Raw genomic sequence first — 27,206 nt, 5'->3', positions numbered from 1 at the left:
CCAGGGTCCCTCTGTGCATTCAACTGGTGGAGGGCTCTGTGCCTTTTCAGAGTGTAAGCCAAGAAATAGCGTTTTTTTTCTTCATGACCCATTAACTTACACACAAAATATTTCTAACTTTCCCCCCCAGAGGTCCCACTGTGTATTTACAGGGCTGACCTGGAGCTTAGCCAAGTTGGCCGCAGACTTTCAGTCCCCCGCCTCAGACACCCATATGCTAGGACTGCAGGTGTGACCCACAGTGCCCAGCTTTGCCTCACGTAATCTCCCAGCCGTGCCGAGGAGCCTGGCATGCATTATTCTTCTAAAGGAGGCACTTAGATGCAGCGAAATGACTTCCTTAGGATTGCGTTTGAGGCTTTCTGCTGCTGAGTCCCAGATTTCCCACATCACATCTGACACCAAAACAATACCATCGATGGAACTAATTGGAAAATGTGACCAGATGCCTCCCTGGGGCATCTTAGAAAGGTTCTCAGGACACTCAAACATGAGGCAGAATTTCCATAGGTTCAGACTGATACTTGTCCAGCCATGCCCCAGGTCCAAGACCAGTCACACCGAAGGAGCCTTTCCCTCCCAGCATTCCCAGCGACGTACCTAATCAATGCCACTGACTGACTAGCAGTTTGCCCCGCCTCCTCAACACAGTGCCCATAAATTCACACAGACCGCAAATCTATTACAACCCCTCCTACCTACCTCTGCCCCCAACCCACACAGCTATGATGAGGCAGTGAGGCCTTTGTCACACATCAAACCCTGTCTTTGTGACATGCCAGAGGGGTCACGGGCTCCAGGAAAGTGAGAGGCTCAGTGAGCATCAAGCCTGAAGCCACCTTGGCAGACCTTCATTTAGGTGGGACACTGTGTCCGAAGGAGGGTGACAACAATGGTGAGACAAGAGCGAAGTGCAGCATGGGAGAAACTGATGACGTAGGGTCGTTTAGCCTGTGGAGAACAAAGGACAAGGGGCTCATGAGTGGCTGTGTACCACAGGAGCCATGAGTGGCAGCACAGGAGAACGGGGCATGCAACTTAAGACGGTCCAGCTTCAATAAAAGGCTACATCTTCTAACACATAGATTTTCCTCTACATGGCTGGCTGGCGTGGTAGAAGGGCCCTGTTTAGGAAAAGCACAGGCAAAATGAGGTCCTCAAGAACTTCCAGGGCTTTTTTTTTTAATGTGACAGAAGTTGGGATAAGACAGAAAACTATTCCTTTTAATGTAAGGTACTTAGAATTTGTTGGAAGAATGGCAAACTAAAAGTATGTGTAATTGACGCTCTCATCTCTTCACACATATTGAACTTGTTTAAAGATTTATTTTATATGTATGTTTGGTCTGTGTGTATGTGTGTGCACTGTGTGCAGCTCTGGTGCCCTCGGAGACTAGAAGAGGGCATGAGATCTGGAGCTGGAGTTACAGAACCACATGGGTTCTACGGACCAAACTCAAGGTGTCTGCAAGAGCAACAAGTGCTTTTAACTGCTGAACCATCTTTCCAGTCCTTTAATGTTAACTGTATGTGAGATACCATACCTTCCCTGTACCTGGGGAAATATCAGTAAACACGCACACACACACACACACACCCCTACACCTGTGAAAGGATTTGGTCTTACTGAGAAGAAAGTAGAATGAGGGAAATGAGGAAGTAAGCCAAGCCAATCTTGGAGAGAAGTACATTCCAGGCCACAGGAACAGCAAGTTCACAGTCCCTGGGGTAGGAATGTATCTGACATGAAAACCAACTGGTCTAGGTTAGAGCAAATGAGGTGGAGAGCAGGAGAAGATGAGGTCAGAATGGTAAACAGGGCCAATTCATCTAGAATTCTTCGGTCATAATGAAGGGTTTGGCTTTAATTCCACAGCACAGTTTTGAGCAGAAGAGTGATACGATCTAACCTATGTTTAACCATAATCTCTCTGTTTCCTGGGTCGAAAATAAAATGTAGAGAAGAAAGGGTAGAGACAGAAAATCTAGCTAAGAGAAGACCATAGCAACCCTACAGAGAGGGCAAGCCATCACGTTGTCAGCATAGGGAGGGGTAGCTTGAAGATGTAGATTCCACAAATACCTTAAAGCTAGAGGCATCAGGGTCTTTTCTGACATTAACTATTAGGTGTGAAGGCATAGAGGACTCAAGGTGAGTGTGAGGTTTTTTTTTCCCCCAAAACTTTTTAACCAAACCAAACAAAACTTTTTACCCAAAAGAGAGTGCCTGCTTTATTAGGAGGGCAGTGTAGAAAACACTAGCAGATGGGTTTGAGCTGTGGGCAAACAAACACTTACTTCACAGCAGATTAAGTGTGAGGTGCCTAATAGTAACACAAGTAAAGGTGCTGGTGAGCCACAGGGTATACAAGTCCAGCGTTGAAGAGAGAGCCCTGGTCTTGAGATGCTATTTAAGACCATGAGATTAGATGACATCATTGTGATATGACGAGGAGCCAGAAGCAAAACTCCTCAAGGAATAAGAGGAGAGACAGACCTAGAGGGTAGGGGATTGCAACAACTGCCGTGGATGGTAGAATCTAATAAGATGAGCCAAAGCTAGAAGGTATTGAAAAGGCTGTGGGATAACCATGAAGGATCAGGGAGGGGCAAGGACCCACAGGCATATTCTTCCAAGGGACCTGACCTAAGTCCACAGCCCACACTGACTACCAACTTCTTTGCTTATATACCAGCCTTAGCCTAGAGTCCAGGATGAGCTATCGAAGTATTAGTCTGAATAAGAGTGATCACATATTTACCATCTATACATGAATATTTTTTGAGGAAATATGAACTATAAAGAAATTCCTCAGTTTCCTGGCCCAATCGGGGATGTGTGGTCACCCTGTGTGTGTCTGAATGCAGCTTCCTACTGCTACTGCTTCCGTTCTCCCTTCCTTGGTTTTCTCTTGGGTAGACACCCAGTGCCCTCAAGCAGGTCACGCCTATCTGTGCTCACCCCTCTGAAACGGCTGAATGCCAGACAGTGCTGGGGTTCCGGCACCGCACACTAACAGTAAGATGACCCCCCTCATCCCCAAGTCCACGGAAATCTGAACATTAGCAGATAATGAGGTGCTAAGGCTGGGGCATAGTTTTCTCCTGGGGAAGTGGCATTCCAAAAAGCAAGCCCTTCTGTTCCTATTGGGTTACAGAGGACCCAAGTGTTTCCTTGATGTTTATTTCTCATACAAAGAAAGCTCCCGTCTCCACAAACCTTAATGGTGAATGGTACATGCCAGCTTTGTCCAGCTGGGTACAGCTAGGCCCTGTTCTTACCCTCCCTTCCACGATGTTAAGTTTCACCCTTCCCTTCTCACAACTGAAAAATACTGTCCTTTGTCAGCTTTGTGTCTTGCTATGATTACCAAGTGAGAACTGAGTGGGTCAGATAACACATGCAAGGCTCCTTTCTTCTCCTCGACACCTCCCTTGTCTGTTTGCTATTTACAATGCTGGCTCTGTAGTGCTGTTAGCTCCTTTGATGTAGAATGCCAATAGACGGGGCTCAGAGATGTAAGATGCCTCCTGGATTCTGAAACCTTTGCTCTTATAGCATCATGACCTACAAACTGAGACAGAGTTTAGGGATTAACTATAGATAAGAACTGGCCAGAGCTGGGCATTGTAGCACATGCCTGTGATCCCAGCACTCCGGGGGGCAAAGATAAGAGGATTGGCATGAGTTTGAGAAAAGGCCAGGCTATATAGTGGATATCAAGCCAGCCAGGGCTACAAAGCAAGACTGTCTTTTTTAAATGACCAAAATAGCAAGGTTTCTATTTAAGATTCAGTAAGTGGGACTTTTTAACTACTTGTAGTGAAGGAAAAAAAAATATATATATATATATACTCCAGCTGCCAACATGTCTAGCTCCTATTAACCACAGGTAAACCTCTGCTTCTACGAAGTCTCTTCTCCTCCCAAACCCAGGCTCAGGCTTACAGAGCAGTTGTCAAGTGTTTTTCTGTCCAGCCTCCAAACCCATCTTAACATCCACTTGAGTCTTTTTTCCAGTGTGCTCTCTGTAGGTGGCGGTCCTCCAGTTTCTCCTCATGCCATCCACCCCTAATTTTCTTTTCTTGTGGGTTGACGGTGCATGAGACAAGGCCACAGGTAACAACACAGGGTGGCCTTGAACTTGCCGCATAGATTGAAGCTGACCTTAAGTTCCTAATTGTGATGGCTGGAATGAAGATGCCCCCCAATAGGTCTCTAGGGAGTGGTACTATTAGAAGGTGTGGCCTTGGTGGAGGAAGTGTGTCCCTGGGAGGTAGACTTTGAGGTTTCCAATGCCAGGCCCAGGGTCTCTTGCTCTTCCTGCAGCCTGAGGATCCAGACATAGAACTCTCAGCTGCTTCTGCAGCGTCATGTCTGCCTGTGCACCACCATGTATCCTACCATGATGGTAGTAGACTAAGACTCGGAAACTGTAAACGAGCCCCAGTTAAATGTTTTCCTTTATAAGTGTCATGGTGTCTTCTCCACAGCGGTAGAAACCCTAACGAAGACACTTTAACCTCCAACTTCTATCTCCCAAGTGCTGGGATTGCAGGTGTATGCCACCGTGCCAGGTTAGCTTGGCCAACCCTGCAGTTTTACTTGGGACTTTGAACCGGAGCCAGGGAGGAAAGAATTCAGAAAAGCTGAAGATCATTATGGTAAGGCCAGGAGTAACATCGTATCTATATTTTTGCCTCAGATCCCCCAACCAAAGCTTCAGGTGCCCACTCACATCCTGCGCCCAGGTCCTCTCCACCTGGCTCCTGTCCTCCCAATAAAACCCCTTCTGTGTAAATATGCAGGATGGTTCTTTATTGTCAGCTTCACAGACACGTATGCCTGTCTTGTGCCTTATGGGCGGAGGAAAGTGACAAGGGGCCATCACTGCCTGGCCTTTTATTCTCCACACAGACACTACAAAGATGGTAAAGCTTCAACCTTTGTTTTTCACAGGAGGCTGCTTCTGCAGTGGCAAGCCCAGCAGAAGGGCTGTGTGAATGCCCTCTTTGAAAACAGGATAAGTTCTAATACCACAGACAGAAAAGGACACAGGGACCTGTAGGCGCAGCAAATCAGAATATCCACTCCTCCTGCTTAAGCCCAGAGTGTCTTTTAGTCTCCTCTGGAAAACAAGGATCATAATGTCTTCAGGTTTAAGGTTTCCTGGGAATTAATTAATACATGTTAGCTAAGTGCTTAGATGCTGGAAGAAAACGCTAGGTAAGTGCTAAGCTTTATGCCGAAAGACAAAGAGGGAGTCAGCACTGGGCGGGAAATCACAATTTAGGAGTTCCTGGAATCGAGCCCGGTGCTGAGCTTACACCGGGGCCATAAACAGTCGTTCAGAGCAGGGACCAGTGGATAAGTCTGACTTGAGCCTAATTAGCTATACTCTGTCCTTGCTTCTGTCGCTCCTGCTGGAAACAATCTGGGGACTAGTCTTGCCTTATTGCCGATGCACTTTGCAGCGAACAACTCCAAGAGGCCTCTTGTTCAAAAGACAGACAGCTGCACTCCGCTGGGGAAGGCTGGTTTTGGAGCTCTTCAGTACTCAGGCCTCCTCTCTGGAATGTGGTCTCATTTTCTCACTGGTAGACTACTTCATTTTTTATTGACCACACACCATAGGGACTAGAGCAGGTTGACAGCTCTGGATAGGTCTCTTGCAGGAGGCATCAGCTCCTAGAGCACGTGGCAGCCTATGCTTCTTGAGCAGCCGTGGGCACAGTTAAATAATAGGTTGCCCACCTTCATATAGCACTGACACGTTACTAGAATATGTGCTGCGTTTCTTATCAGCAGAATAGAGGAAAAGAGGATGAGGAGAAAGAGTCTAAGGAAAACCCTGGAGGACACTGCAAGGCAGGATGCCACGAGGGCTTTCTACAACCGGGCCCTGGGGGAATTCATTATTTCTGTGGACTTCTCAGAGGCTATTTCATCAACAGAGTGATGGGGTGATTGGTGGGCTGCACGTAGGAGACAGGATGCCAGGTTTGGGTCAGTGAGAGGGAGAGAAAGGCATGCTAAGTACCAGCTACTGACGTGCACTTCACGGGGGTTGCAGTTGGGAAACAGTGGCTATGAGCTTGTCGTTTATAAAACTTTAGTACTGTTGGTGACATCACAGGCCAAGGCTGAAGCATTAGCATCTTACAAAGTCACTTCGGGGCTACCAGCCTGGTGTTGGTATAGTTCAGAAGCAGGGTAGAGAGCTAGCTTAGACCTGGCTTCAATGTAGTCTGGTGGCTGCTTGGACAAGTAACCATGAATCTGTCTGTCTGCCTCTCTGTCTCTCTCTGTCTCTCTCTCTGTCTCTGTCTCTGTCTCTCTCTCTCTGTCTCTCTGTCTCTGTCTCTCTCTGTCTCTCTGTCTCTCTCTACCCCCTCTCTCTCCGTCTCTCTCTGTCTCCGTCTCTCTCTGTCTCTCAGTCTCTCTCTTTCTCTGTCTCTGTCTCTCTCTGTCTGTCTCTCTGTCTCTCTCTCTGTTTCTCTGTGTGTGTGTGTATGTGTATGTATGTGTGTGAGTGTGTGTGTATAAGGGGATGCACATGTATGTGCAAGTGGGTGTGAAGGCCAGAGGTCAACTTCAAGTGCCGTCCCTTTGAAAATCATTCACCTTATCTTTAGAGGCAGGGTCTCTCACTGGGACCTAGGACTCACCAATTAGGCTAGGCTGGCTGGCTAGCAAGCTCCAAGGAACCTGCTTGCATCCACCTCCCCTGACCTAGGATTACAGCTGGATTTTTGAATTTGGATGCTGGAGACTGAACTTGAGTCCCCATTGTTTCACAGCAAGCACTTTACCCGCTGAGCTCTCACTCCAGTTCCATGAAGTCTGTGTAATCTTTACATCTACAAAGCCATGGCAACAATGGCGCTACGTCAGAAGCCTGTTATAAAGGACTCACATTAACATGGGAGAGGTATCTGGCCAGCGTCTGGTGTCCAGTTAGCACTCAACACCTGTTAGCTAAATTGACTAGAAGGAGTGCTGAAAGCATCGAGGCAGCCATTCAACAAGCACGTGCATCAGCAGTCCAGGCAGAACGCAGAGGCTGTAAAAGAAGCCTTTGAAACCTCCACCTTCAAAGTGTCCTTAGCATCTAGCGGGGAAATCCTGAATGAGCAAAGGCTTAGTGAGCAAAATAAACAAAGAGCAGGGAACCCGGGCAAGGCCGGTGCCATGAACTCGGGCTGATGGAGTGTGGCATGAGGGGTGACGGGAGAATCCAGAAGTTTGGGTGTACACATTCTACCAAGACCTCATGAGCCCTTCTCCCTACTGTCAGGACCCACATCATTATTAAGATACAGGGATGTGGGATCAACTTAGCCACATCTGTGGGTGGCAAAAAGAACAGGGGTGGGTAATTGAGAGGCTACATTCACATGGGGGCGCTGACTTAAAAAACAAAAAGGAGTAGGAGTCCTGACTGATCATTTTCTTTTTCCATTTCTTCTCTTTTGTAACAAATAGTTCAACAGCTAGAAAGACGTCTAATTTTCCAGATTCCCGGAGCCCCACTGTCTACACCACATGGGCGTTATCCACCCCCTCTGTGTCCTCCCAGGGTAGTTTTTCAGAAGGTGATAACCAGCAAAGCCGACCCTTCAAATCTGTCTTTGTGCCCACTGCCGTAGTTAACCCTGAGCGGAGCACAGCTGGCCCAGGGACTTCTGGACAAGGGTCTCTTCGGAAAGGGCGGAACAGCATGAGAAAGAGTAAGTATATGAATAAATTAATAAAAAAAAAAGAATTGCAAAAAGAAAAAAGGCCTGAACCAAAAAAAAAAAAAGATTAGATGCGCCAAAATAGGAAAGATGTTTTCTTCAAGGCTGGCAAATACAAATAGCCAAAACACTTAATGTAACATTTATATAATTCCTGATTGTGTCATGGTTCTTCTTGCTATAGGTAGTTTATTGTATATATGTGTGATAATATAAATGTATATGTAAACAATTTTAAAAGTTTAAAAAAAAAAAGTAAGTGGTGACAGATAAGGACGTGCCTAGAGCTAACAATGGGGGTTCCAACCGGGACACACTGGAAGTTTCTCACAAGAACAACAGGTTATTTTTGAGCTCAGCCTTTGCAAAGGATAAGTCCCAAGGGATGAGTGCTTTTATTGAGTGTAGCCTAGGCCAAGTAAAGGCCACCGTCTGGGCCTATTCATACACACATGGTGAATAAGGTGATACCAAGCTGAGTGGCAGCTTGTAATTGGATTTTCGCCAAGAAGATGATGCTTGTTGTTGTTGTTGTTTTGCTTTTTTGTTTTTCAAGTCAGAGTTTCTCTGGGTAGCCTTGGCTGTCCTGGACTCACTTTGTACACCAGGCAGGACTTGAACTTACAGAGATTCACCTGCCTCTGCCTCCCAAGTGCTGTGCACCAACAAGTGCAGCTTGGGGGTGATGCTTTTATTTAATAAATTTAAAAAAACAAACAAACAAACAAAAGGCTAGTATTACTGGCCCAGTGATTCTCTAGACTGTTCTAGGGACACCCCTGAGAGGGCATGACCTGGGGTTCAAAGATGAGATTCTGGAGACAGTACTAAAAACCCCTCTTTTCTGCGATGCTGTTTGTGTGATGCTTGCAGAGAGGTGGTTCTTTAAAGGGTGATGCAAAAGCAGGGCGAGCATCCTGACCCCACCAGGCCCAAAGTTCTCAAGATTGATGGAGACACCTGGCAGCCACACTCCCTGCACTGTCCCATGACTTTCTTTTCCCCCTATATAACATCCACGCTGAGCGCACGGCAGCATATGCAGACCTCTCATTAATACCGTACCGTTATTAGTACCTTAACATCTTAAGCCTCTGCATGACATTTCATTTTCGGGGATTCGAGAAAGATCTCAAAAGCTCATTGGACAAAGCAACATGATTCCTTCCTGTCACAGTCCAAGTGTGGGATGTCCCTCCACAAATCCGGTCCTGTAGTGTCTCTTGCAGTCTCAACAAATGACCGAACGCGAGCTGCAACACTGCTGATGGAAGAGTAGCATATTGGACAGCATGCCACAAGGAACTTCCCCAAGAACGAAAGAAAGCAAATGTCTTATGTGTGCCCACTTTTTGTACCCCATAATATGAATAGCCTCTTAAACGTGTCCAGCTGTACCTCCTTCTTCAGCTTTCAACCCCTTCTTTTCTGTCCCTGCCCCCCCCCCATTTCACTATAACAACCTTGTACAAGTTGCCACCCTCTTTATTTTCCTCATTGGTAAGATGTAAATAATAATCATCTTATAATCTCTTTGTTATACAGCGTTAGCATAGTATTCCTATGAAACTTAACTAATAGACAAATTTAACATGTAACAATACAATGTCTACCACAAAATAAGCTGCCAAGAATATGGCTACTTTAAAAAAAAGTTATTTTATTGATAAAGAAACTTTAATTATTACTAAATAAATCATTTTAGTACTACTGCAACCAGGTTATCTTTGGTCCATCTACATCATGAATTTATTTGGGGTTGAAATGTTCCCTCAGCCTAGACCACTTAGCAATGCAGAGAATTGCACTTCCACTTATGCTAGCTTGCATTTTTTAGCACACGCCCTCTGTATTGCTTCGTAACTCTTGATTGACCTGGACCTTTGTCTGCTTAGGTTATAAGCACACGTAATAAGAGAGCATTATATCTTGAAAATTGGAAACAGACATGATAAACAGATAGGCAAGAAGCCAAATTTCCCACATATCCATGGGTGCCGAGGACACAACTCCCAGTTGCTGTTGCCTTCCCTAGTTCCAGAGACTTTCCTTCCTTTTTCAAGGTGAGGCAGGTCAAGCGGTCAGTCTCCCTGTGCCACTCAAGGGGCTGTCAGTGAAAAACAAATGTCTAAATAGAGAGGTCAGACTGAAAAACTGGCAGCATGCTTGTAGCAAACAGCCAAGAGGACACCTGGGCTCACTGTCCACACCGCCTTCCTGTTTGGTGACGGTTCACAACCACAACAGTGAGTGTGGACTTGGCTCAGGTCCTCTACGCCAGACACAAATGACCAGCTCAGACATGTGTCCAAGAAGGGTCAGGAAAGACCATAGTGGATAATGTTTGCTCTCTAAATGCTTGGAAACCCTTTGAGAACTGGCCCCCAATGCTTTGCAAGACTAACTCCCAATCTCTTCCCCAAAGGCAGGTAACCTCGATCCCCTTGGTCACCTATAGAATTTATGCCTAAAGGATGAGGCCTCCTCCTTAGAGTCTCTCAGGGAGAACTTGGAGGAAGGACTGTCTCAGTAAAGCACAAACCCATACTGTCAGAATGTGTTGCCAGGGTGCGTTGCTGTCCTTCACATAGCCATGACAGCCAGCGAGCATCAGTGCTGTCCGGCAGTTTGTGTAGCTTGTAAGATGCAATCCACACTCTGTGGTAGTTGTGAGCCTTCATTGAGCAGGAAATAAACACAGACAATGCACACAGGTGATTCTCAGCGGCTGCCCCTCCCCCATGCCTAACGTTTCTATTAGCAATTTCTTCTTCGGCAAGCAGATGGTAACGTCCTCTCCCTGTTTGGCTTTCCTCCTCCGTTGTCTGCTCGCTTTACGTCCCTCAGTTTCACCTTCCTCTTTGGCCTGTCTGCCTCTGTGTCTGCTTCGCACTGCGAAACTTTGTGCGTTTGTCTCCCTAGCCATCCTAAAGGGCTAGAGGGAGAGAACAGGAGAGAGTGGGAGAGCGGAGAAAGAGAAATGTAAATTGAAGCAATGTACCTTCAGACACCTCACACAGCATTCAGCTAGAGGGTTAGCTGCTGCCAGCATCCCCAAATGGCACAAAAATAAATAAATAAATAAATAAATAAATAAATAAATATAATTTTTTTAAAAAGCTCACCTTTGAAAGACTCCAGGGGACTGTGAGCACAGTCACATCACATTAGGGAAGCACTTCTCTACCTATTCTGGGATATTGGGGTACACCGCATACTCAACCCACATGCAAACTGTTGTCAGCCATCCTATTGCTGATAACTGCTCTGTCATCCCCCCAGATGGATCCCTGCAGAGACCAGTCCAATCTGGGATTCCCACCTTCATGGTGGGCTCCCTCAGGCGCGGTCCCACCATGGTGATCCGGCCTCAGAAGTTCCAGTTCTATCAGCCACAGATGATGACCTCTTCCACCACACCGATGATGGTGGAGATGGGGTCCAGACCCATTTCCACGGGGGAGCCTGCCCTGACCTGCATCAACAGAGGTAGCAAGACCAGGATCCACTCAGCAGCCAGCTCTCTCATCATGGAAGGCAAAGAAATACCCATCAAGAGTGAGCCTCCACCCAAGCCACCAGCATCTGCCCCACCCTCCATCCTAGTGAAACCAGAAAATTCAAAAAATGGCACCGAAAAGGTAGGAATGGAGTGGCGCCGGGAGCCTGACTCTTTAGCCTCCCAGCTTTGCACATCATGAGACTGTCATGCTGGTGAGCATGGCCAACCACACTGGCAGCCTCCAATGAGAGCTTCACACAGGACACACCCCCGTCCCACCCACACCGTGCATGCCTTTTCCTTTCCCACCTCCATCCTTTTATACATGCTTCTTTTGATATGCAGAGACAGCCGGGAGAAAGCATGGCTTGATTTGGCGGCTCCAGTCAAAAAGCTTCACCCTTTTGGGGCTTTGTTTATTAATTCATTATTTACTTATTTGCCTAAACCATAGAAATAATAATACAGGGATGGTTATATTATTTAATATGTAATATAGCCATAAAATAATAGAGATGGCTGAGCAGTAAAGAGTACTTGTTCCTCTTATAGAGGACCTGGGTCCAGTTCCTAGCACCCCCATGGTGACTCATGGCCACCCACAACTCCAGTTCCAGGAGATTTGATGCCCTTTTTCTGACTTCTACGGGTACACACATGGGGTGCATACAGACATGCAAACAAAACACACCCATATACAAAAAAAATCAAAACAATGTTAAGTAAATAATAATAATGGCCATGCATAGGCTGGGGGATGAGATTAAATGATGTGAGCTCTGTGAAACGCTTACACGGGGCTTGACACATACTTTCTCAGATGACAGGAACAACTAAGACACAGGAGAAATTAGGTGACATCAAAGTCACATCGAATGATAATTGTAACCGCTAACTTATTGTGACCTCTGTGGCATCCATCGTCAGGTCTGTTACCATCTAGTCTGGAGATTTTTTACACTAGAAGGCATGAATTTTTTATAAGATCCCTGAAGTAAGAGATGGTTAAAAGGAGAGAGTGACATTAAAGGAATCATGTGATGTTCATCACAGTCCTTCTGCTTAGTGGGCATCACCACACCCATCAATCATACCACACACTAGTGCCTTCGCCACCGTCGCACCATCCCCATGTCCTATAAACAAATGGGATGGCACATCCTTCTCTTTGTTAAGCCTTGTATTAAATATGAAATATGCTAGCAGACACCATGCACAGTACCCTATGTGTTCCATCTCATTTAGCCCTGATCACAACCCTCTGGGTAGGTAGTATTTTCATCCTCATTTACAGTGAGTTAAACAACATGTGCAAAGCCACCAGCTGACATCTGTATCCGATCCGAAAGCCCAGGCTTTTCTGCTAAGCTCGTCAGGAAATACATGTGGAAAAGTTAATGGCGATTGACAGAAGGTTGGGAGGGCTTTACTCCAGCTTCCAATGTTATGTAATCTAAGTAATTCCCTGCCTCAGATGTCTAATACCCCCAAGTCATTTAGCCAGTCCCAAGGTCCCACTGGAAACAGTGAGACTCAGAAAGTACGGGATACACTTGGAAACAGAAAGGGTAGGACTGCATGGAACAAAAGAAGCAAAGCTCGGGAAGTGCCAGAGAAGAGTGCTTTATGAAGCCCTGGAGTAGTGGTTGGCTAAAAGAAACACCTGCAATTGCCAAGCAAGATACATGGCCACCTCAGAGACATGAGAAGGAAACAGAGAGAGAGGTCCTCAGCACAGCCAGGAGCTGCTAGAACTGACATAGGCCCAGAGTCCCAGATCTTAGATTTCTGAGGTTGGATTTTAGGTTTTACTTTGGTTTTGAGACAGATTTTTCACTATCTAGTGCAAGCTGACCTCAAACTCACAATGCCCCGGCCTCAGCCTCGAAGTGCTGGTGCTACCTGACTCTGAATCTCCCGTCTTTTAAAAAGACACAGGAGATGCTGGCCTGCGTGTTTCATCTCATGGTCTTAATGAGTGGGGAGGTCGGTCAACATCTGGAAGGCTAGCTGGCAGCAGGTGCCCAAGAACCAGCTCTGTGATGAACTAGGGTGACTATAGAGACCTCAGAGTGGGGTCATCGGGGGAGGCCGTGAGGAAGAGCCAGGCATTGAGAGAGACCTTAAGGAAAAGCAGAGCGGACAGGGGAAAGGTGACTGTTCCTTTTCCAAGACTACTGCCAACCCCACTTCTCCCAAGTTATGCATCATTATTCTGAAATCCTTCCGCCTCAAGAAAGGCCTCCCTGGCTGCCTATTAGGAGCTACTCCCCTGCCTCGGCAGAATACTCTTCTCCCATCACAGGCGGTGTTTACAATTTCCTGTTGGGCGGCGTGGGTTTGTTCACGCTCGGATCAACGGCCCCTGACAGGGCATGTCACATCATGCACAGTAGACACAAATACTTGCTGAGTGAACACCACATAAATGAGACATTTTAGTAGCGAGACGACAACAAGGGCTTGGGCATGGGGCACACAGCTCACCCATGATTTTTTGTTCTTCTATTTTTTCAGCAAGTCAAGACAGTGAGATTCCAGAATTACAGCCCTCCTCCCGCCAAGCATTGTGCCTCCCACCCCACCTCTGGAAAGCTGGATCAGCCAGCCACCGTGAAGGGGTCCCAGCCTGAAGCAGTCCCCTCCAGTGGAGAGATGACCATTCTATTCGCCCACCGAAGTGGCTGTCACTCTGGACAACAGACAGACCTTCGGAGGAAGTCGGCTTTTGGCAAGACCATGCTCCCAGCGTCCACTGCTTCAGCCACACAGACCATAGTTCCCAGCAAATGATTCTTCAGGTGGCTTTGCTTAAGACACAAAGAGGTGATTTGCATGTAAATACCATCTGCCTCCACTAATACAGGCATCCTACTGTTCTTTGAAGGATAACATCTCCTTGATCTCCCATTTTAACCTGCCAGTATGGGAAGGCAGGAATTCTGGGTTGGCCTTCTCCTTTCTTTTTAGCTCTGGCTATCCTGGAACTCAATCTGTAGACCAGGCTGGCCTCGAACTCAGAGATCTGCCTGCCTCTACCTCCCAAGTGCTGGGATTAAAGGTGTGCTCCACCACCGCCCAGCATGTTTCTAAACCTAGTGATTTCATACAGCCAAGCCAAAGAATAGGGACAGTGTCAATGCCTGTGCCTTCAGCATGCAGGGTGTGGCCTCTCTTCCTATGCGATCACACTATGGTGGTGGTGAAACTGACCTCATGGCCATCCCCTTCTCTTCTCATCACACTAGAACAGCCTCAGCCATCCTCTGAAGCCATAGCTTTTTCCCTCCAGTGTCACAACTCTAGAAGCAAAGTGAGAATTTGGGGGAATGGTATGAGAACAGACCATTTTGAAAATTCGGAGAGCCCACTAAAACTGAAGGGAGTTATTTTCTGAGTGTATTGCAAACAGGGCCAGAGAGAATGTTAACTACCAAACGCCAAAGGATTATCATGAGTTAAGCCTCTTGGCCTGTTTCTTCCCAACATTTCTACCCAGTAGATAAGCAGGGAGCCCGGGAAGGCAGATAAGGGACATGGAACGGTGTTAGAGACTTTTCATCCTTCCCTTCAAAGCAAGATGTGCTTGAAAGCAACTTTGGATGGGCAGTGTGTTTACATCTGTATTCTGCTTGCATTCCAGCATTTTGTTCTCTCTGGTTCCTAGCCATCTGGGGCAGATGACTAGTTTCCCCTATAGGACAGTAGGGAAGGGCAGGACCGGCTACTGCTTAGAGGAGAGCTGCTGTCAAAGAAAGTGGACAGAGAAGGCTGGAGACAAAAAGAGAGACCAAAATAAAGGAAGAATGATTCACGAAACAAATATAGAGGAGGAGGGGCGGGAAGGAGGGAAGAATGAGTGGCTGGGGGAAGAATAAAACAGGTGTGGTAGAAGCAACGTTTCCACTACTCACAGAAGAGGGAAAAAAAGACAAGAGTCTGCCATGGAAAAAGGGTCGAAACTAGGCGACTCCACACAGATGGGCTCCAGTGAGCAGGGTCCAGCCAAGGGAGCCTTGTCAACAGGGCAGGGGAGCAGTGGGAGGCAGCTCTGAAAGCCGGGGCCATGCTCTAAGACGGCCCATTAGTTCTCATTAAATGTAATTGTTGTGACTTAACATTCATCACATGCCCATCAATGTGGACCCTTTGATGCATAAATGCCATTTGTTACCAGGGCTGGGTGCCACTTAAAAAAAAGAAGAAGAAGAAGAAAAAGAAAAAGCAGGTCTAATTAGACATTTCCCGCAGACAGTTCTTGTAGGTCTCTAGATTTCGAACATACATCTTTTACCTGCCCACGCACTTGGCAAACTGAATTATCTGTAGGCTTTTCCAGACCTTAATAGAATACATCAAAACTGTAATCTTGCCAAGGAATACGACATATGTACTAGAGTTTTGGGAGTGGTGGGGTTCACAATATCGTGTTCTTGCCTTTCCATATGACAGTGGTTCATGTAGACGACATGGAACCAGCCTACTGGACTGCACCTTCTTGAACTTAGGATGGCTATCCAGTTGGAGAAGTGGGACAGTCACAAGGACAGAAACACACTATGATTTGTCCAAGTATGAGCCTCACCTTTACCCCAGAAAAGCATTCTCACAAGGAGTAGTAGCCATGTAGCGTAATGAGCCAACTGAATGTCCAGCCCATTCTTCGACAGCAACAGGTCTAGTTGATTTTTTTTTTGTAATGTTGTGGCTATCAAATAGGTCATTTAAAGGACAACAGAGAGGAATGCTCATGAGATGGAAATGAATATGGAACATGAAACAGAAAAGTTTCCCCATACACTATGTGTATAGGGTAACATCCCTACAGAATGAGCATTGTTCCAAGGACCGCCACCTTCATGGCAGCAAACCCTTCATCCATTCCCAGAATCCAATGCCTCCCCAAAGCATAGCGCATCTTGTAGAGCTTTGTGAGTGCTTGAACTGGGTAGGCTGATAGTTCCAAGTGAAAGTTGATTTCACGAGCACCTTTTGCTCCTCTATTCCATGGATATGTGTCTTGACATTTACCTCTGTGCTGGATACAGGGATGGGAGCCATGCATTGATATTTTTGTCCACTTCCTGTAAAACTTTGTAGGGCAACCATAGCTTTTCCTGTTATAGGGCCAAGGAAATGGAAGCTTGAAAATTGGCCACAGACTGGCTGAGGCAAGGATGGGAACCCAAACGATCTGACAGCAAAGCTATCAGCAAAGGGGACCATGTGAGCCAAAAGGCTACCCTTGACGCCAGAGCAATGAGGCCCAACTGCTACAAGGCAACATAGTTCAACTGTGGCTACAGATTCAGAAAAGGCCAGCAGGCCTGGCTGAACAGGGTTCAGGTCTCTAGGCCATGCTACTTAACCAGGCAGGTATTCCTTTGTGTAAATACAGTAATCGTACCCGCCTCACTGGACAATTGTGGGGGATTACCTGAGATAACAAAACAAACAATGCTTAATGGATACTTACAAGTACTTGACTTGGTTGCTTTAAAAAAAAAAAAATAGGACTGCTGCACATAGTGGCTTATAGCTGTAATCCCAGCACTTGGAAATGGGGGTGGGGCAGGATGTGGGAGGATCTCTATATGAGTTTGAAACTAACCTGGTCTACATAGAAAGTTCCAGACCAGCCAAGGCTACATAGTAAAACCCATTCTCAAAAAAAAAAAAAAAAAAAAAAAAAAAAGACTTTAAAATCTATGATGAGAATTTTCAAAACAAAGATCTGTCCAGCACTGTGGAGTTAAAAGGGAACCCCGCCCCTGCCCCCGCCCCCTCCCCCCCCCCCCCAGCACTCAGGAGGCAGAAGCAGGCAGATCACTGTGAGTTTGAGACCTGGTTTACAGATAAACTCCAGGACAACCAAGGCTAACACAGAGAGACCCTATCTCGAAACACACACACACACACACACACACACACACACACACACACACACACACACACCATAAAAAAAGGGGGGCCAGGTGGCAGGGGTGGGGGGATCCCTTCTAGTCTCAGGTCAAAAACACAGTCTGAATCCTAAAGGGAAAACAAGAGTCAGACAAAAAGCTTTGGCAGTTGGGCTTAAATGTAGCAGTCAAGATATGTTCCACCAACAAGTCTACTCCTTAGTAGAACATTGCGGAGACCCAGCACTCCAAGTCTGAAGTGAAAATCCCCTCCCAGCTAAGGCATGCAGGCCCTGGAACATGCACCATTGCTTCAGGCTAAGACCCTGGCACCAAAGGGGTTAACAGTAGGGTTTGTTTGGAGGAAATGAGAGGACAGCAGGGTGCCACCACCACCGGAGGACCACACTGAGAAAAGGGACCAAGCATCATCAAGATCCTCCATCAGAGCTCACCTCCTTGCTTTCTTGCATGGGTTCCCCCTCGCCCCCCAACCCTTCACCCAATTCTTGGAGCAGAGGACTTTGAAGTAGTGTCAACTTGGTGAGTCCAGAAACGGACCCAATGACTCTGAGCCTCAACGTCCCTTGAAAAAAAGTCGGGATGTCCATCCACACCAGATCGACTTCCTGGTGCTGCGGCCGCCTGAAACAGCTGGGTCAGGATCAAATCAGCCACAGGTCTGTCAGCTTGCCAGTCCCACAGGCCAGATCCACTCATGCACGTGACCCATGCTTGGCTGAGGCACACTTGCCCTTCAGACTCCATCTCTCAAGTCATAGCCCTCCTCCAAAGTTAGAGCTGGCTCACTAAAGATGACTTGTCCTGGGGTTCTCAGATTTAGTATATCGGTCTTAATCTGGAAACTTGGGGCTTCGATGATCTTTAGGTGAAAACCAGGCTCTCTTAAGTTTTTAACAAGCCTCCCCCCACCCCCAAAATGGCTCAGAAGCACCTAAACTATAAGGACCTCATCTCTCACTATCATGGGCAGAACAGAAATGCCATTCAGCAGGAGTGTGGCTCACTGGTTCTTAGAATATTGAAGTAGGTCTGTACTAGTAAGTGAACTGCAGGTTCTCAGAGCTCTTTGCAGCTTCTCCCATCCCACAGCCAGGTCTCCACCCCCACCCCTCCAGATCCCTCTCCTTCACTCTACCACCCAGTAGCTAGACAGATACAAGGAGAAAAGCCCTTCTTCATTCTGATTGGCTAGTGCCCCATGTCTGCTCACTGACAGTCTGACTGTTGCCCCATGATACAGAACAGGGCCAATGAGGTCACTCAAAAGCAGAGAGGACTGCCAGAAGGGCCTGGATTCTTCCCAGCCCTATCCTGGCTCAGGAAAGGAGATGACTGGGTGAAGATGGCCTACGCCACTGAGCCTGCGCCCTCCAGCTGACACTTCCAATAAGCATAAGCAATGCTGGCCTGCAGGCTTCCCGTTTCCTCCTCACACACGGTATTGTCTCACAGAGATCACTAGACACCCACCTTTATCCTTTCACCCCTGCCAGCCACAGGCCTGCCACACACCTCTGGATCCCTTCCTGGGACAAGAAGCATAGCTAAGGTGCCCTCACGGCTCCCCTGCCAAGACCTCACATCTAACAGGCTGGCCCATGCAGCCCCAGGGGTGCCAAGGCTTCCCTTGTTCATGCCTGGAAAGGAAAGTCTCCAGTCTGCCCTTTTGTTAAGAGAAGAGACTGTTCACAGCTCCAGCAGCTTCTGACGTGGCTGGGAAGGACAGTGGCTTAGGGTATGCGTTTAGGAGGAAAGACCGGACCAGTTCATGGTGAAGATTGTTGCTGCAGGTTGGTGTCATTGGGAATAAATCACACAAGGACATTTTGCTTAAAATAGAGCAATCGTAAATGATCAAGCTGTCTGCCAGAGTTATGTCCTAGACCAGAGCAGAAACAAAATGTTCCCAGGAGGCCCTCAGTCCACTGATCTACACTTTGACAAATAGAAAACAGCAGAGCAGAGGTGGTATCCAGGGTACACATTCCAATCACACACCAGGGAAGTGGGGAGCAGGAGACAGTGTGGCAGACGGTGAAGTTATCCATCAGTCAATTTGGGGGAGGCCTTAGAAGTGACAGGGACACACTAGTTAACAGGAGGCAAAATAGCATGGGATTTCTTGATATTTCTCAGGGGCTTCTCTTGCTGTTTCCCCTTTTACTTATCAAATGTTACATATATATAAAACATACTTAAATAGTTTCATGATTACATGATACCATAAAATAACTATATCTGGCACACAGCTTTTTAAAGAACAGGAAATAACAACGCTATTGAGGTCCTACTGTGTGCCTCTCCCCCTCCACTATTCCTGCCAACCACAGTTCTGAATTCCATGTTCATCTTTGCCTTGAGCTGTTCCCACATGTGGGCTGTATGGAAATCTCATACATTCCCTGCAGAGATGCTCAGTAAACAGTCAAGTGAGTGCTGCGACACCATGCTGTGGACACTCTGAGTATTTGCAACCTCATCTGGCTCCTGCTGCTGGGATTCCGTAGCTTTGATTTGCTGCTGGGAACAGATTAACCGACGTGTCTGATTTTGACATGATGCTAGCTGCAGGAATTTTTCAAGAACTCTTCCAAGAACAGCTGTTTGTTGCTTCTAAGTGGAGGCCATGCCTAAACTGTTGGAGGATGGGATTTTTAATTTATTCTTATTTTTATTTTTGGCACCTCCATTCTGAGCCATTGCCTAGCACCTCTGAGTAGCCAACTATGGAAACCAAGATGGCGTGTTGAAATCTGAAACTTAAAGTGTCTTGGTAGTGGTGCAGCTGAGATGCTCCTGCTGATGACGACAACAAGACCATGGTCATGCTGAGATCAATGATGGTGACTATGACAATGACAAATTCCCATAAGAGCCCTGTGTAGCATGCTGAGAACATGTATTTTGGTTCCCAAACTGCAGCTCAGAAAACAGACTCAGAATGTTGTGGTTCCAACAAAATCAGTTGGATGTGGAGTAGAAACTAAAAGGCAAAAAACCAAAATAAGACCAAACAAACAAAGGTATCTAGTGAAAGAATCTCCACCATCATTTACTCAGCACCAACAACGTGCCAACGGCTCTACATGTTTCATGCATTCCATCTAAATCAGCCCTGCTCTGTGAGACCTGTTGCTTTGATATCACACCATTGTAGAGAGTGGAATTAAGGCCCAGAGTTCAACTGACTTGTTCAAGGCCACAGGAACCACAATCCGTACATAACTCTACACCAAAACCTCAGTCTTAAATCAGAGCGGCTATAAGCAAACGTCTAATGTGGTTGAGGTTGGAAAGGATAGACCAAGGGGCTAGGGTTGCTGGATCGCTAGGATTGGGTCAGAGTCAGGCACAGGGTACATCTCAGCAGGGAAAGCCTTCCCAGAAAAACAAAGTAAGATCTTGTCCCAGGGGCAGGAGTGAGGCGGGGCAGTGGTGGAACAACAGTGAGCATGGCTGCCTTCTAAGAAGTCTGGGCTGGAAGGACGTTAACTGACAGGGTTCTGCCTGGAGAAATCCTGAAGCAAAGCTGCCCCTCCTGTACGAGCTGCCAGCCACAGCCGAGCCCACGCGACAGAACGGACCTCAAAGCACAGAGGTCATTTTGCATTCCCCAAATCACTCCCTCTCCCCAACATTATCCCGGCCTTGCCTGTCCTCTCACTAAACGACACAAAGCAGATTCCCAGAACAAGAGGGACATGATTTCCAAAGGATTCCTACTTTTCTCTCCTCCGGGAACAAGATGGATCACAGAGGTACCATGTTCCAGCATCCCATGCCGTGCTTAGTTCAAAGGCAGCCCCCCACAGATGCAAGCTGATTACGCAAACGGGGTCACTGCTGGTGGACAAGAACTGCAGCATGCTAAGGACAGAGGGGATGTCAGCCGGGACCGACGAGACTGACGGAGACACAAGAGGCATTTGCAGAAGCTACTTTGTGCATGGTGTGAAGTTTGTGTGGCCACCTTGGAGCCAATACTAGGTTGATGGACACACGTAACGGGAGCCACTGTGATGTCAGGGTTTGACTGCCATAGATCACGCGGGTCCTGCATGCCAGAGGCATTCCCACAGGCCTTCCCATTGAAACTAAAGGTTCCTAGACCACATGAGGAGATTGTCAAAGCTATTTATTGGCATTCAGGACAAATAAGCACACAGGAAGCCTAAGGAGACAGCCATGAACAGCCTGGTGGGGATTAAATAAGGTAATGGGCCTAATGTCAGTAGCCCTGTGCCCAGCACACAAAGAGTGCTCTGTAATGCTCTCATTATTATCCACATGCATTTTTTTTCACTTAATCCTCAGACTCACCCCATGGGTTAAGTACCATGTTCCCTCTTCACAGATCAAACAAGTGAAAGAGATAAACCATTCGTTCATCTAAGGTCACAGTTAGGAAGCAGCAGGTGACCTCATTTTACCTCTGAGATAAGCTGGTGAATTCATGAGGCTAGCAGTAATAGGACAGTTATTCCGGAATGAATTTAACACTGTAGCCTTCACCAGTCTTTTCTATCTATGCTCCATCCCCACATCATTTGATGGAGGTTTAATGTCTAGGGCTATCTGTAGCCCCAAATGCAACTAATAGGTTCACTGGTGGTGTCTCCCCTAGGGACTTGCAGCTTTATAGGGCTAACAAGACTTAGTAAAGGTCCATTCTGATTTGCAAATGGGTCTGACAGGACAAGCGTCCAGCTGGCTGATGATTTTAGTAGCAACTCCTCCTCCTACTCCTCTTTGATGCCAAGTAACAGAAATCAAATGTCTGTGACACCCTGCATAGCTCAGAAAATTCATGCGCCCACCAGTTAACCGCTGCTGGACATGCCATCACCGTGGCCTACGGAATCTGGGCTGAAATGTGAAGGCCAGAAAGGAGCTAGATTTGCAGTGTGGAAAAGAGGGTAGGAGTTAACCCCACAGTGCCAGGAAGATCCCGGGCTGGGTTCCACTGACCGTCCTCCATTCAGCAAGCACCTTTGATCACACAGTAATGATTGCTTTTGAAACGAGGTCTCTCTATGTAGCCCAGGCCATCCTAGAACTCTGTATGTAGACCAAGCTGGCCTTTAACTCATAAAGATCTTCCTGACTCTGCCTCCTGAGTGCTGGGATTAAAAGTGGGCACTACCACCGCCTGACTGCAGTAATTATTTCCTGAAAGGACAGTGGGAAAGGAGACCAATCTCTTTGCTGACCATAGAGACCTCTGTAGGAAGACTGGGCCCTGAAGATGCTCACTGAGTTACCCTGGCAACACAAAAGTTGTGTCCCTTTTCTTCCTGCCTCCCCCCATCTCTAACCCATTCTTGTCCCCATCTCTAAAACAAGAGGTGTGGCTTGAGCACCAGAATTCCAGAACCTCAGGGTCTTAGGTGCTCATTTCCCAAAGGAACCAGCTCTCAAGGCTAAGGCAATGACTGTTGGGGGGCGGGGGTGGGGATGGGGGTCAGAAAGTCCAAAACGGCTTTTAGAATTGTGTAGCCAGGTATGGAATGTCATCTGTTTCTTGTCGCCAGGATGAATGTTCCCCACCCACCACTGCACTCAGAAAATGCTCGGTGATGAGTGTCTGCCCTTCCTCGCCTTTCTCCTTTTCTCTCTTTCTCCTCTTTCCCTTTCTGGCATTGCCCAGGCTGTAAAACTGGAAAACCTGGATTTATACAAAGTATTACTTGCTGTGTGACCTCGGACAGTCACTTTATATCTCTGACAGTTCTCTCATCGACGTAAGGGAATTAATAATACCGACGTGTGTGTGTGTGTGTGTGTGTGTGTGTGTGTGTGTGTGTGTGTGTGTACCTAGCTGTTGTTATTCTGTCCTATAAGTTAAAATGTGTGACTTTAAGAAGTCTAGGAAGGGCTGGAGAGACGGCTCAGAGGTTAAGAGCACTGACTGCTCTTCTAAAGGTCCTGAGTTCAGTTCCCAGCAACCACATGGTGGCTCACAACCGTCTATAATGTGACCTGATGCCCTCTTCTGGCATGCCGGCGTACATGCAGATAGGACACTGTATCCATAATAAATAAAGGAATCTCTTTTTTTAAATAACTCTAGGAACACTAACAAAGGATGTTTTCTTTTTAGTGGCGAAAAGAACACTAGTTAGCCACGTCACAAGGACCACTTAGTGATCTGTCCCCGTATATGGGATTTTCCATTCCTTAATCAAGAAGTAAGATGATGACGAGCAGCCTTCAAGGAGCATCTTCCACATATAATAATGTCTTCGAGCCAATAATTCTAGAAACATTGCCAGTGGGCAATCTTCTGTTCTTAGATTGACTCTTTAAAATTCTTCCCATAGCAAAGTACACAGTCTTCATGTTCCCAGCAGGGACTCTTAGGACTACAAAGATTAGCATCTACAGCATCACAGGTTGGCGACTGATGGAGTTCAGGGGACGATAAAAAGCAATCTGAATCCAGTGTGTGCCTGCTAACTGCTCGCCATCTCATCTAAACGGTCAGTGATAAGTTTGCCTCAGACATCAGGGCTTTCCTCTTCCCATAGGTTTGTCTTCTGTGCCCTCAGTAAGGAAAGCATCACTACCTGCCTAATGCTGACCCCCCTGGCCTGTAGCACCAACCAGGGCAGCTTCGCAGTCCTTCCCGATTCTAGCCGAGGAAAATGTACCTCTCCTCTAATAATGGGGTTTTCAGGTGCCTATTAAAATGTCAATTGCTCTCAGAGTCAGAATTCTTTCTACATCATTTGCTACAACCTGGAATATCAGATTAATGTGGCAGTGGCCTTCCCTTGACAGTCAATCCTTGCTTATGGCTTCCCAGGCCTTGCACTAGCTCTCAGAAGCACTACATCACAGCCAATGTCGTTAAAAGGGCTAACAAACCAGCACTATTTTCATGGGAGTCACACACAGTGATCTCAAGTAACCTTGCCTTCCCTCCCAGAGGGACAGTCCTCTTGGCTGGCCTCCCCTTCCCTCCCTCCCCCCACCCCCACCCCACCCTGTCTGCTCCCAACCCCCCACTCCCCCAGCTAACACCAGGACTAACTTGGAGACCACAGTGGACATTTTCTGGGTTGGGGGCATCTGGCTCTTTACTGACAAAAGCCCAGCATGGATGCCAGATACCACCTTAAAGTTAAGATGTACCTGAGACAGACTGCGTTCTTCTCTAAGAGATAAAATTCACTGGGTGTGGTGGTACATGTCTTTAATACCAGCACTCAGGAGGCAGAGGCAGAGGCAGGCGGGTCTATCTGAGTTCAAGCCCAGCCCTATCTACAATGTGAGTTCGGGGACAGCCAGGGCTGTTATACAGAGAAACCCTGCCTTGAGAAAAAAAAAAGAAAAGTAAAAGACAACTCAGCACCAACTCCGTGTGACTCAGCAGCGACACCGTGATACAGCATTCAGCCGGGGACACGGAGGTTTTGTTTCACACATGCTCCTTCTGCTAAATGTGAAGCCACCTACCTGGCACGAGTGTTGGTTCAAGTCGCCATTGCGCTGAGTGGAGCATGTTTGCTGATGAGGAACGGCTGCACTAGGCATGCAGCCCCCTGAGAACTCTGAGAAGCTCGGCTTTGAGGCCAGAAGAACCTTTCTGGAGCTCGGGTTCCGTTACGTCTTCCAATTTCCGGTTCCACAGATTACAGTTCTTTAGAGACATGGTATTTGGGTTAGGGCCCCAATTTTGGCGTGGTAAGACCCCACAAACATCGCTTACAACATCTATCTGCCCTCGCTACATCTTCCAAAATTAAGCCAAACTAGCCTGCTTGAATCCCTGGTCGGAAGTCAGGCATTTGGTGAAAGTAGGCAGGGGCATGGAAAACAATTTCTACTTAATTCCAGTTTTACTGGCTTTTCTTGGACACTCGTGAGTAAGCTGAAGCTGAGTGTGTAAGAAGGCAAGCCTTAGAATTGGTCAGACTGTTTCTGCTCGTATTTTCAGTTTAGTCAATTTGGACTTCATTTGCACTGCAGATCTTAAGCAATTGCCCTATTAGGTTTTCATTGTTGCTTTCAAGTGTCCTGTTTTCCTTTGTTGTGCATCCTGGGAATGGTCCTCCATATCAGCTGATTCCTTCTGTGCCCATTCAGGCCACTTGTCCTCTCTGCTAAGAGGACACCACAAGTGCATGGTGGCGCTTTCTCCTAAGGAAAAGTCTCAAAGACTGGGCAGCAAAGGGAGAGTCAGCGGAGCCCACTTGGCTGCACGAGGACGGCTAGGGTGCAGGTTGGGTTTGGTGTTCAAAATAAAACTCTTGAGGCCTCGGGGAAATTCTAGGAGCTCATGAATTTTAACTTATTTCCAAAATAATTTCAGACTTACATAAATGTTTCCTAAAATTGTACAAAGTATCCCCGTGCACCCTGGCAGTAGGTTCCCCAAACGTTAACATGTTACTGTGCTGGTTTTGATTCCCCCCCCCCCCACCATTGAAGAGGAGATTCAGAAACAAATGGCAAGTTATGGCTGTACATGTCAGAGTTCATTTCCCTAAAGACAAGGGTGTGCTCATAACAAGACCTCAACGCAACTAGGGAAATCAGGGCATCGGCTTTGTATAATACTATTAACTAGTCTGTAGGCCTTATTCAGTTGGTGTACTAGTTTTTTTTTTAATTGTCCTATTTTCCTTTATAGAAAATCTTTACAAAATTCTTGTCTAGGATCCTTTCCAGATCCACGTATGGAGCATGACTGTCGCAGCTCTCCATTCTCTTTCAATCTGGAACAGCTCAAGATGATCTTGGTATTTTGAAAAATATCAATTTTTTAAATAGGATGTCTCTCAGGGTGTGTCGTCTATGTCTTCATCATTAGGCACAGTCATTCACTTTGGACGGTAACAGGCTAATCCAAAGGATCAAATGTGATCTCTATATCCATGCTGATACGAAGGGAGAAATGTGTCGCTACAGAATACAAGTGCTAATGGTAGAGAAGCTGGTAGAATTAAGACACGACTGCTTGGCAGCCACTACATTAATAATTGGCTCAGACAAGAACCATCAGTGAATGCTAACACCAGGTGGGCGACAGCTTGAAGAAGCAGGGAGCATCTCCTCACAAGATGTTTATTAATCACAAAGGGGGAGGTGACAACTTCATAGTTGAGGGATCAAAAGGTCCATGAGTGGCACCAGCCCAGGGAACACATGATCCAAAGCACTCCCTGAAAAGACAGATGGAACATAGCCTTTCCTGCCCAGAGTGTTTGGGTTTTAAAGAACTGCAGTTCTTCTTCCAGGCTGCACCCTGCCCTAATGGATTCTGCAATCTTGTTTTCATTTTCACAGAGCCTGTCTTGGCAATCAGCTCTGGAAAAGCTAGGAACATTTAGGATGCGGAAGGAAGCAAACAACCTGCTGGATAGAAGATGCTCAATGAAAGACTATGGGCCATGCAAGATTCTTCGAACAACAGGGATGGCACCGGAAGACCAAGAGTCCGGCCTCCAAGACAGGGAGACATGTCTTTAGCCCCTGAGCCAGAAGGCAGGAGAACAAGAGATCCACATGCTGTTGTAGGTCACACATCCTGTTTTGCTCGGCCTGTTGTCAAAGGCATATGTGACCTTGTCAGTCACCAATGCTTGGCACTTCACCAACAAATGAACAACCCTCATCCTAGGCCTTCCAGCCCTGCGGCTGCCTGTTTCTTCAGCTCGTGACTGAGGGCAGTGCAAGGCTGACATGACTTTCTGCTCTCAGGTTTGATCCAGAGAGGTTGCTGCTTAAACACAGTGTCTTCTAGGCTTTACCCCTCCCAAGACTCCCTACCATGAAGCCAGCATGTTACCCCGCCCCCATCTTTTCCTGTGATACCGTCTGACTCAGAAGGTATCTGTTAGAACAGCGCTTTGTGAACCTTTTCCACTTGAAACCTCTTTGCTTGAAAAATGTTTATGTAACTTTGGGTAGATAGGTAACTTTTAAAAGGAATATAAATCAAATACTAATAAATCATAAAAAATGTATTTTAAAACTTCTTTGGTATACATATAATTTTACCATTTATTAAAGGCTAAAGCAAATTTGCATACTAA

General features: G+C 46.8%; 1 protein-coding gene across 6 annotated transcripts in view; it reads left to right on the top strand.

Moving 5' to 3' along the window:
• SH3RF2 (SH3 domain containing ring finger 2) overlaps nt 1-27,206 on the top strand; it is a 116,582-nt gene extending 89,376 nt beyond the window's left edge. For 3 of the 6 annotated variants that reach the window (XM_084778196.1, XM_084778195.1, XM_084778194.1), the window contains 4 exons: nt 7,487-7,731; nt 11,023-11,381; nt 13,760-14,068; nt 26,458-27,204. In XM_084778196.1, coding sequence (XP_084634322.1) covers nt 7,487-7,731; nt 11,023-11,381; nt 13,760-14,035 — 880 coding nt within the window. In that variant the 3' untranslated portion in view covers nt 14,036-14,068; nt 26,458-27,204. Of the gene's footprint in view, nt 1-7,486; nt 7,732-11,022; nt 11,382-13,759; nt 14,069-16,368; nt 17,918-26,457 lie in introns of those variants that run through there. The other 3 variants (XR_014778459.1, XM_084778198.1, XM_084778197.1) reach the window with 3 other exon arrangements.

The sequence above is a fragment of the Acomys minous genome (assembly GCF_964271855.1).
Source record: "Acomys minous genome assembly, chromosome: 4".
Classification (NCBI taxonomy): domain Eukaryota; kingdom Metazoa; phylum Chordata; class Mammalia; order Rodentia; family Muridae; genus Acomys; species Acomys minous.
This window is presented reverse-complemented; position numbering and strand designations above follow the sequence as displayed.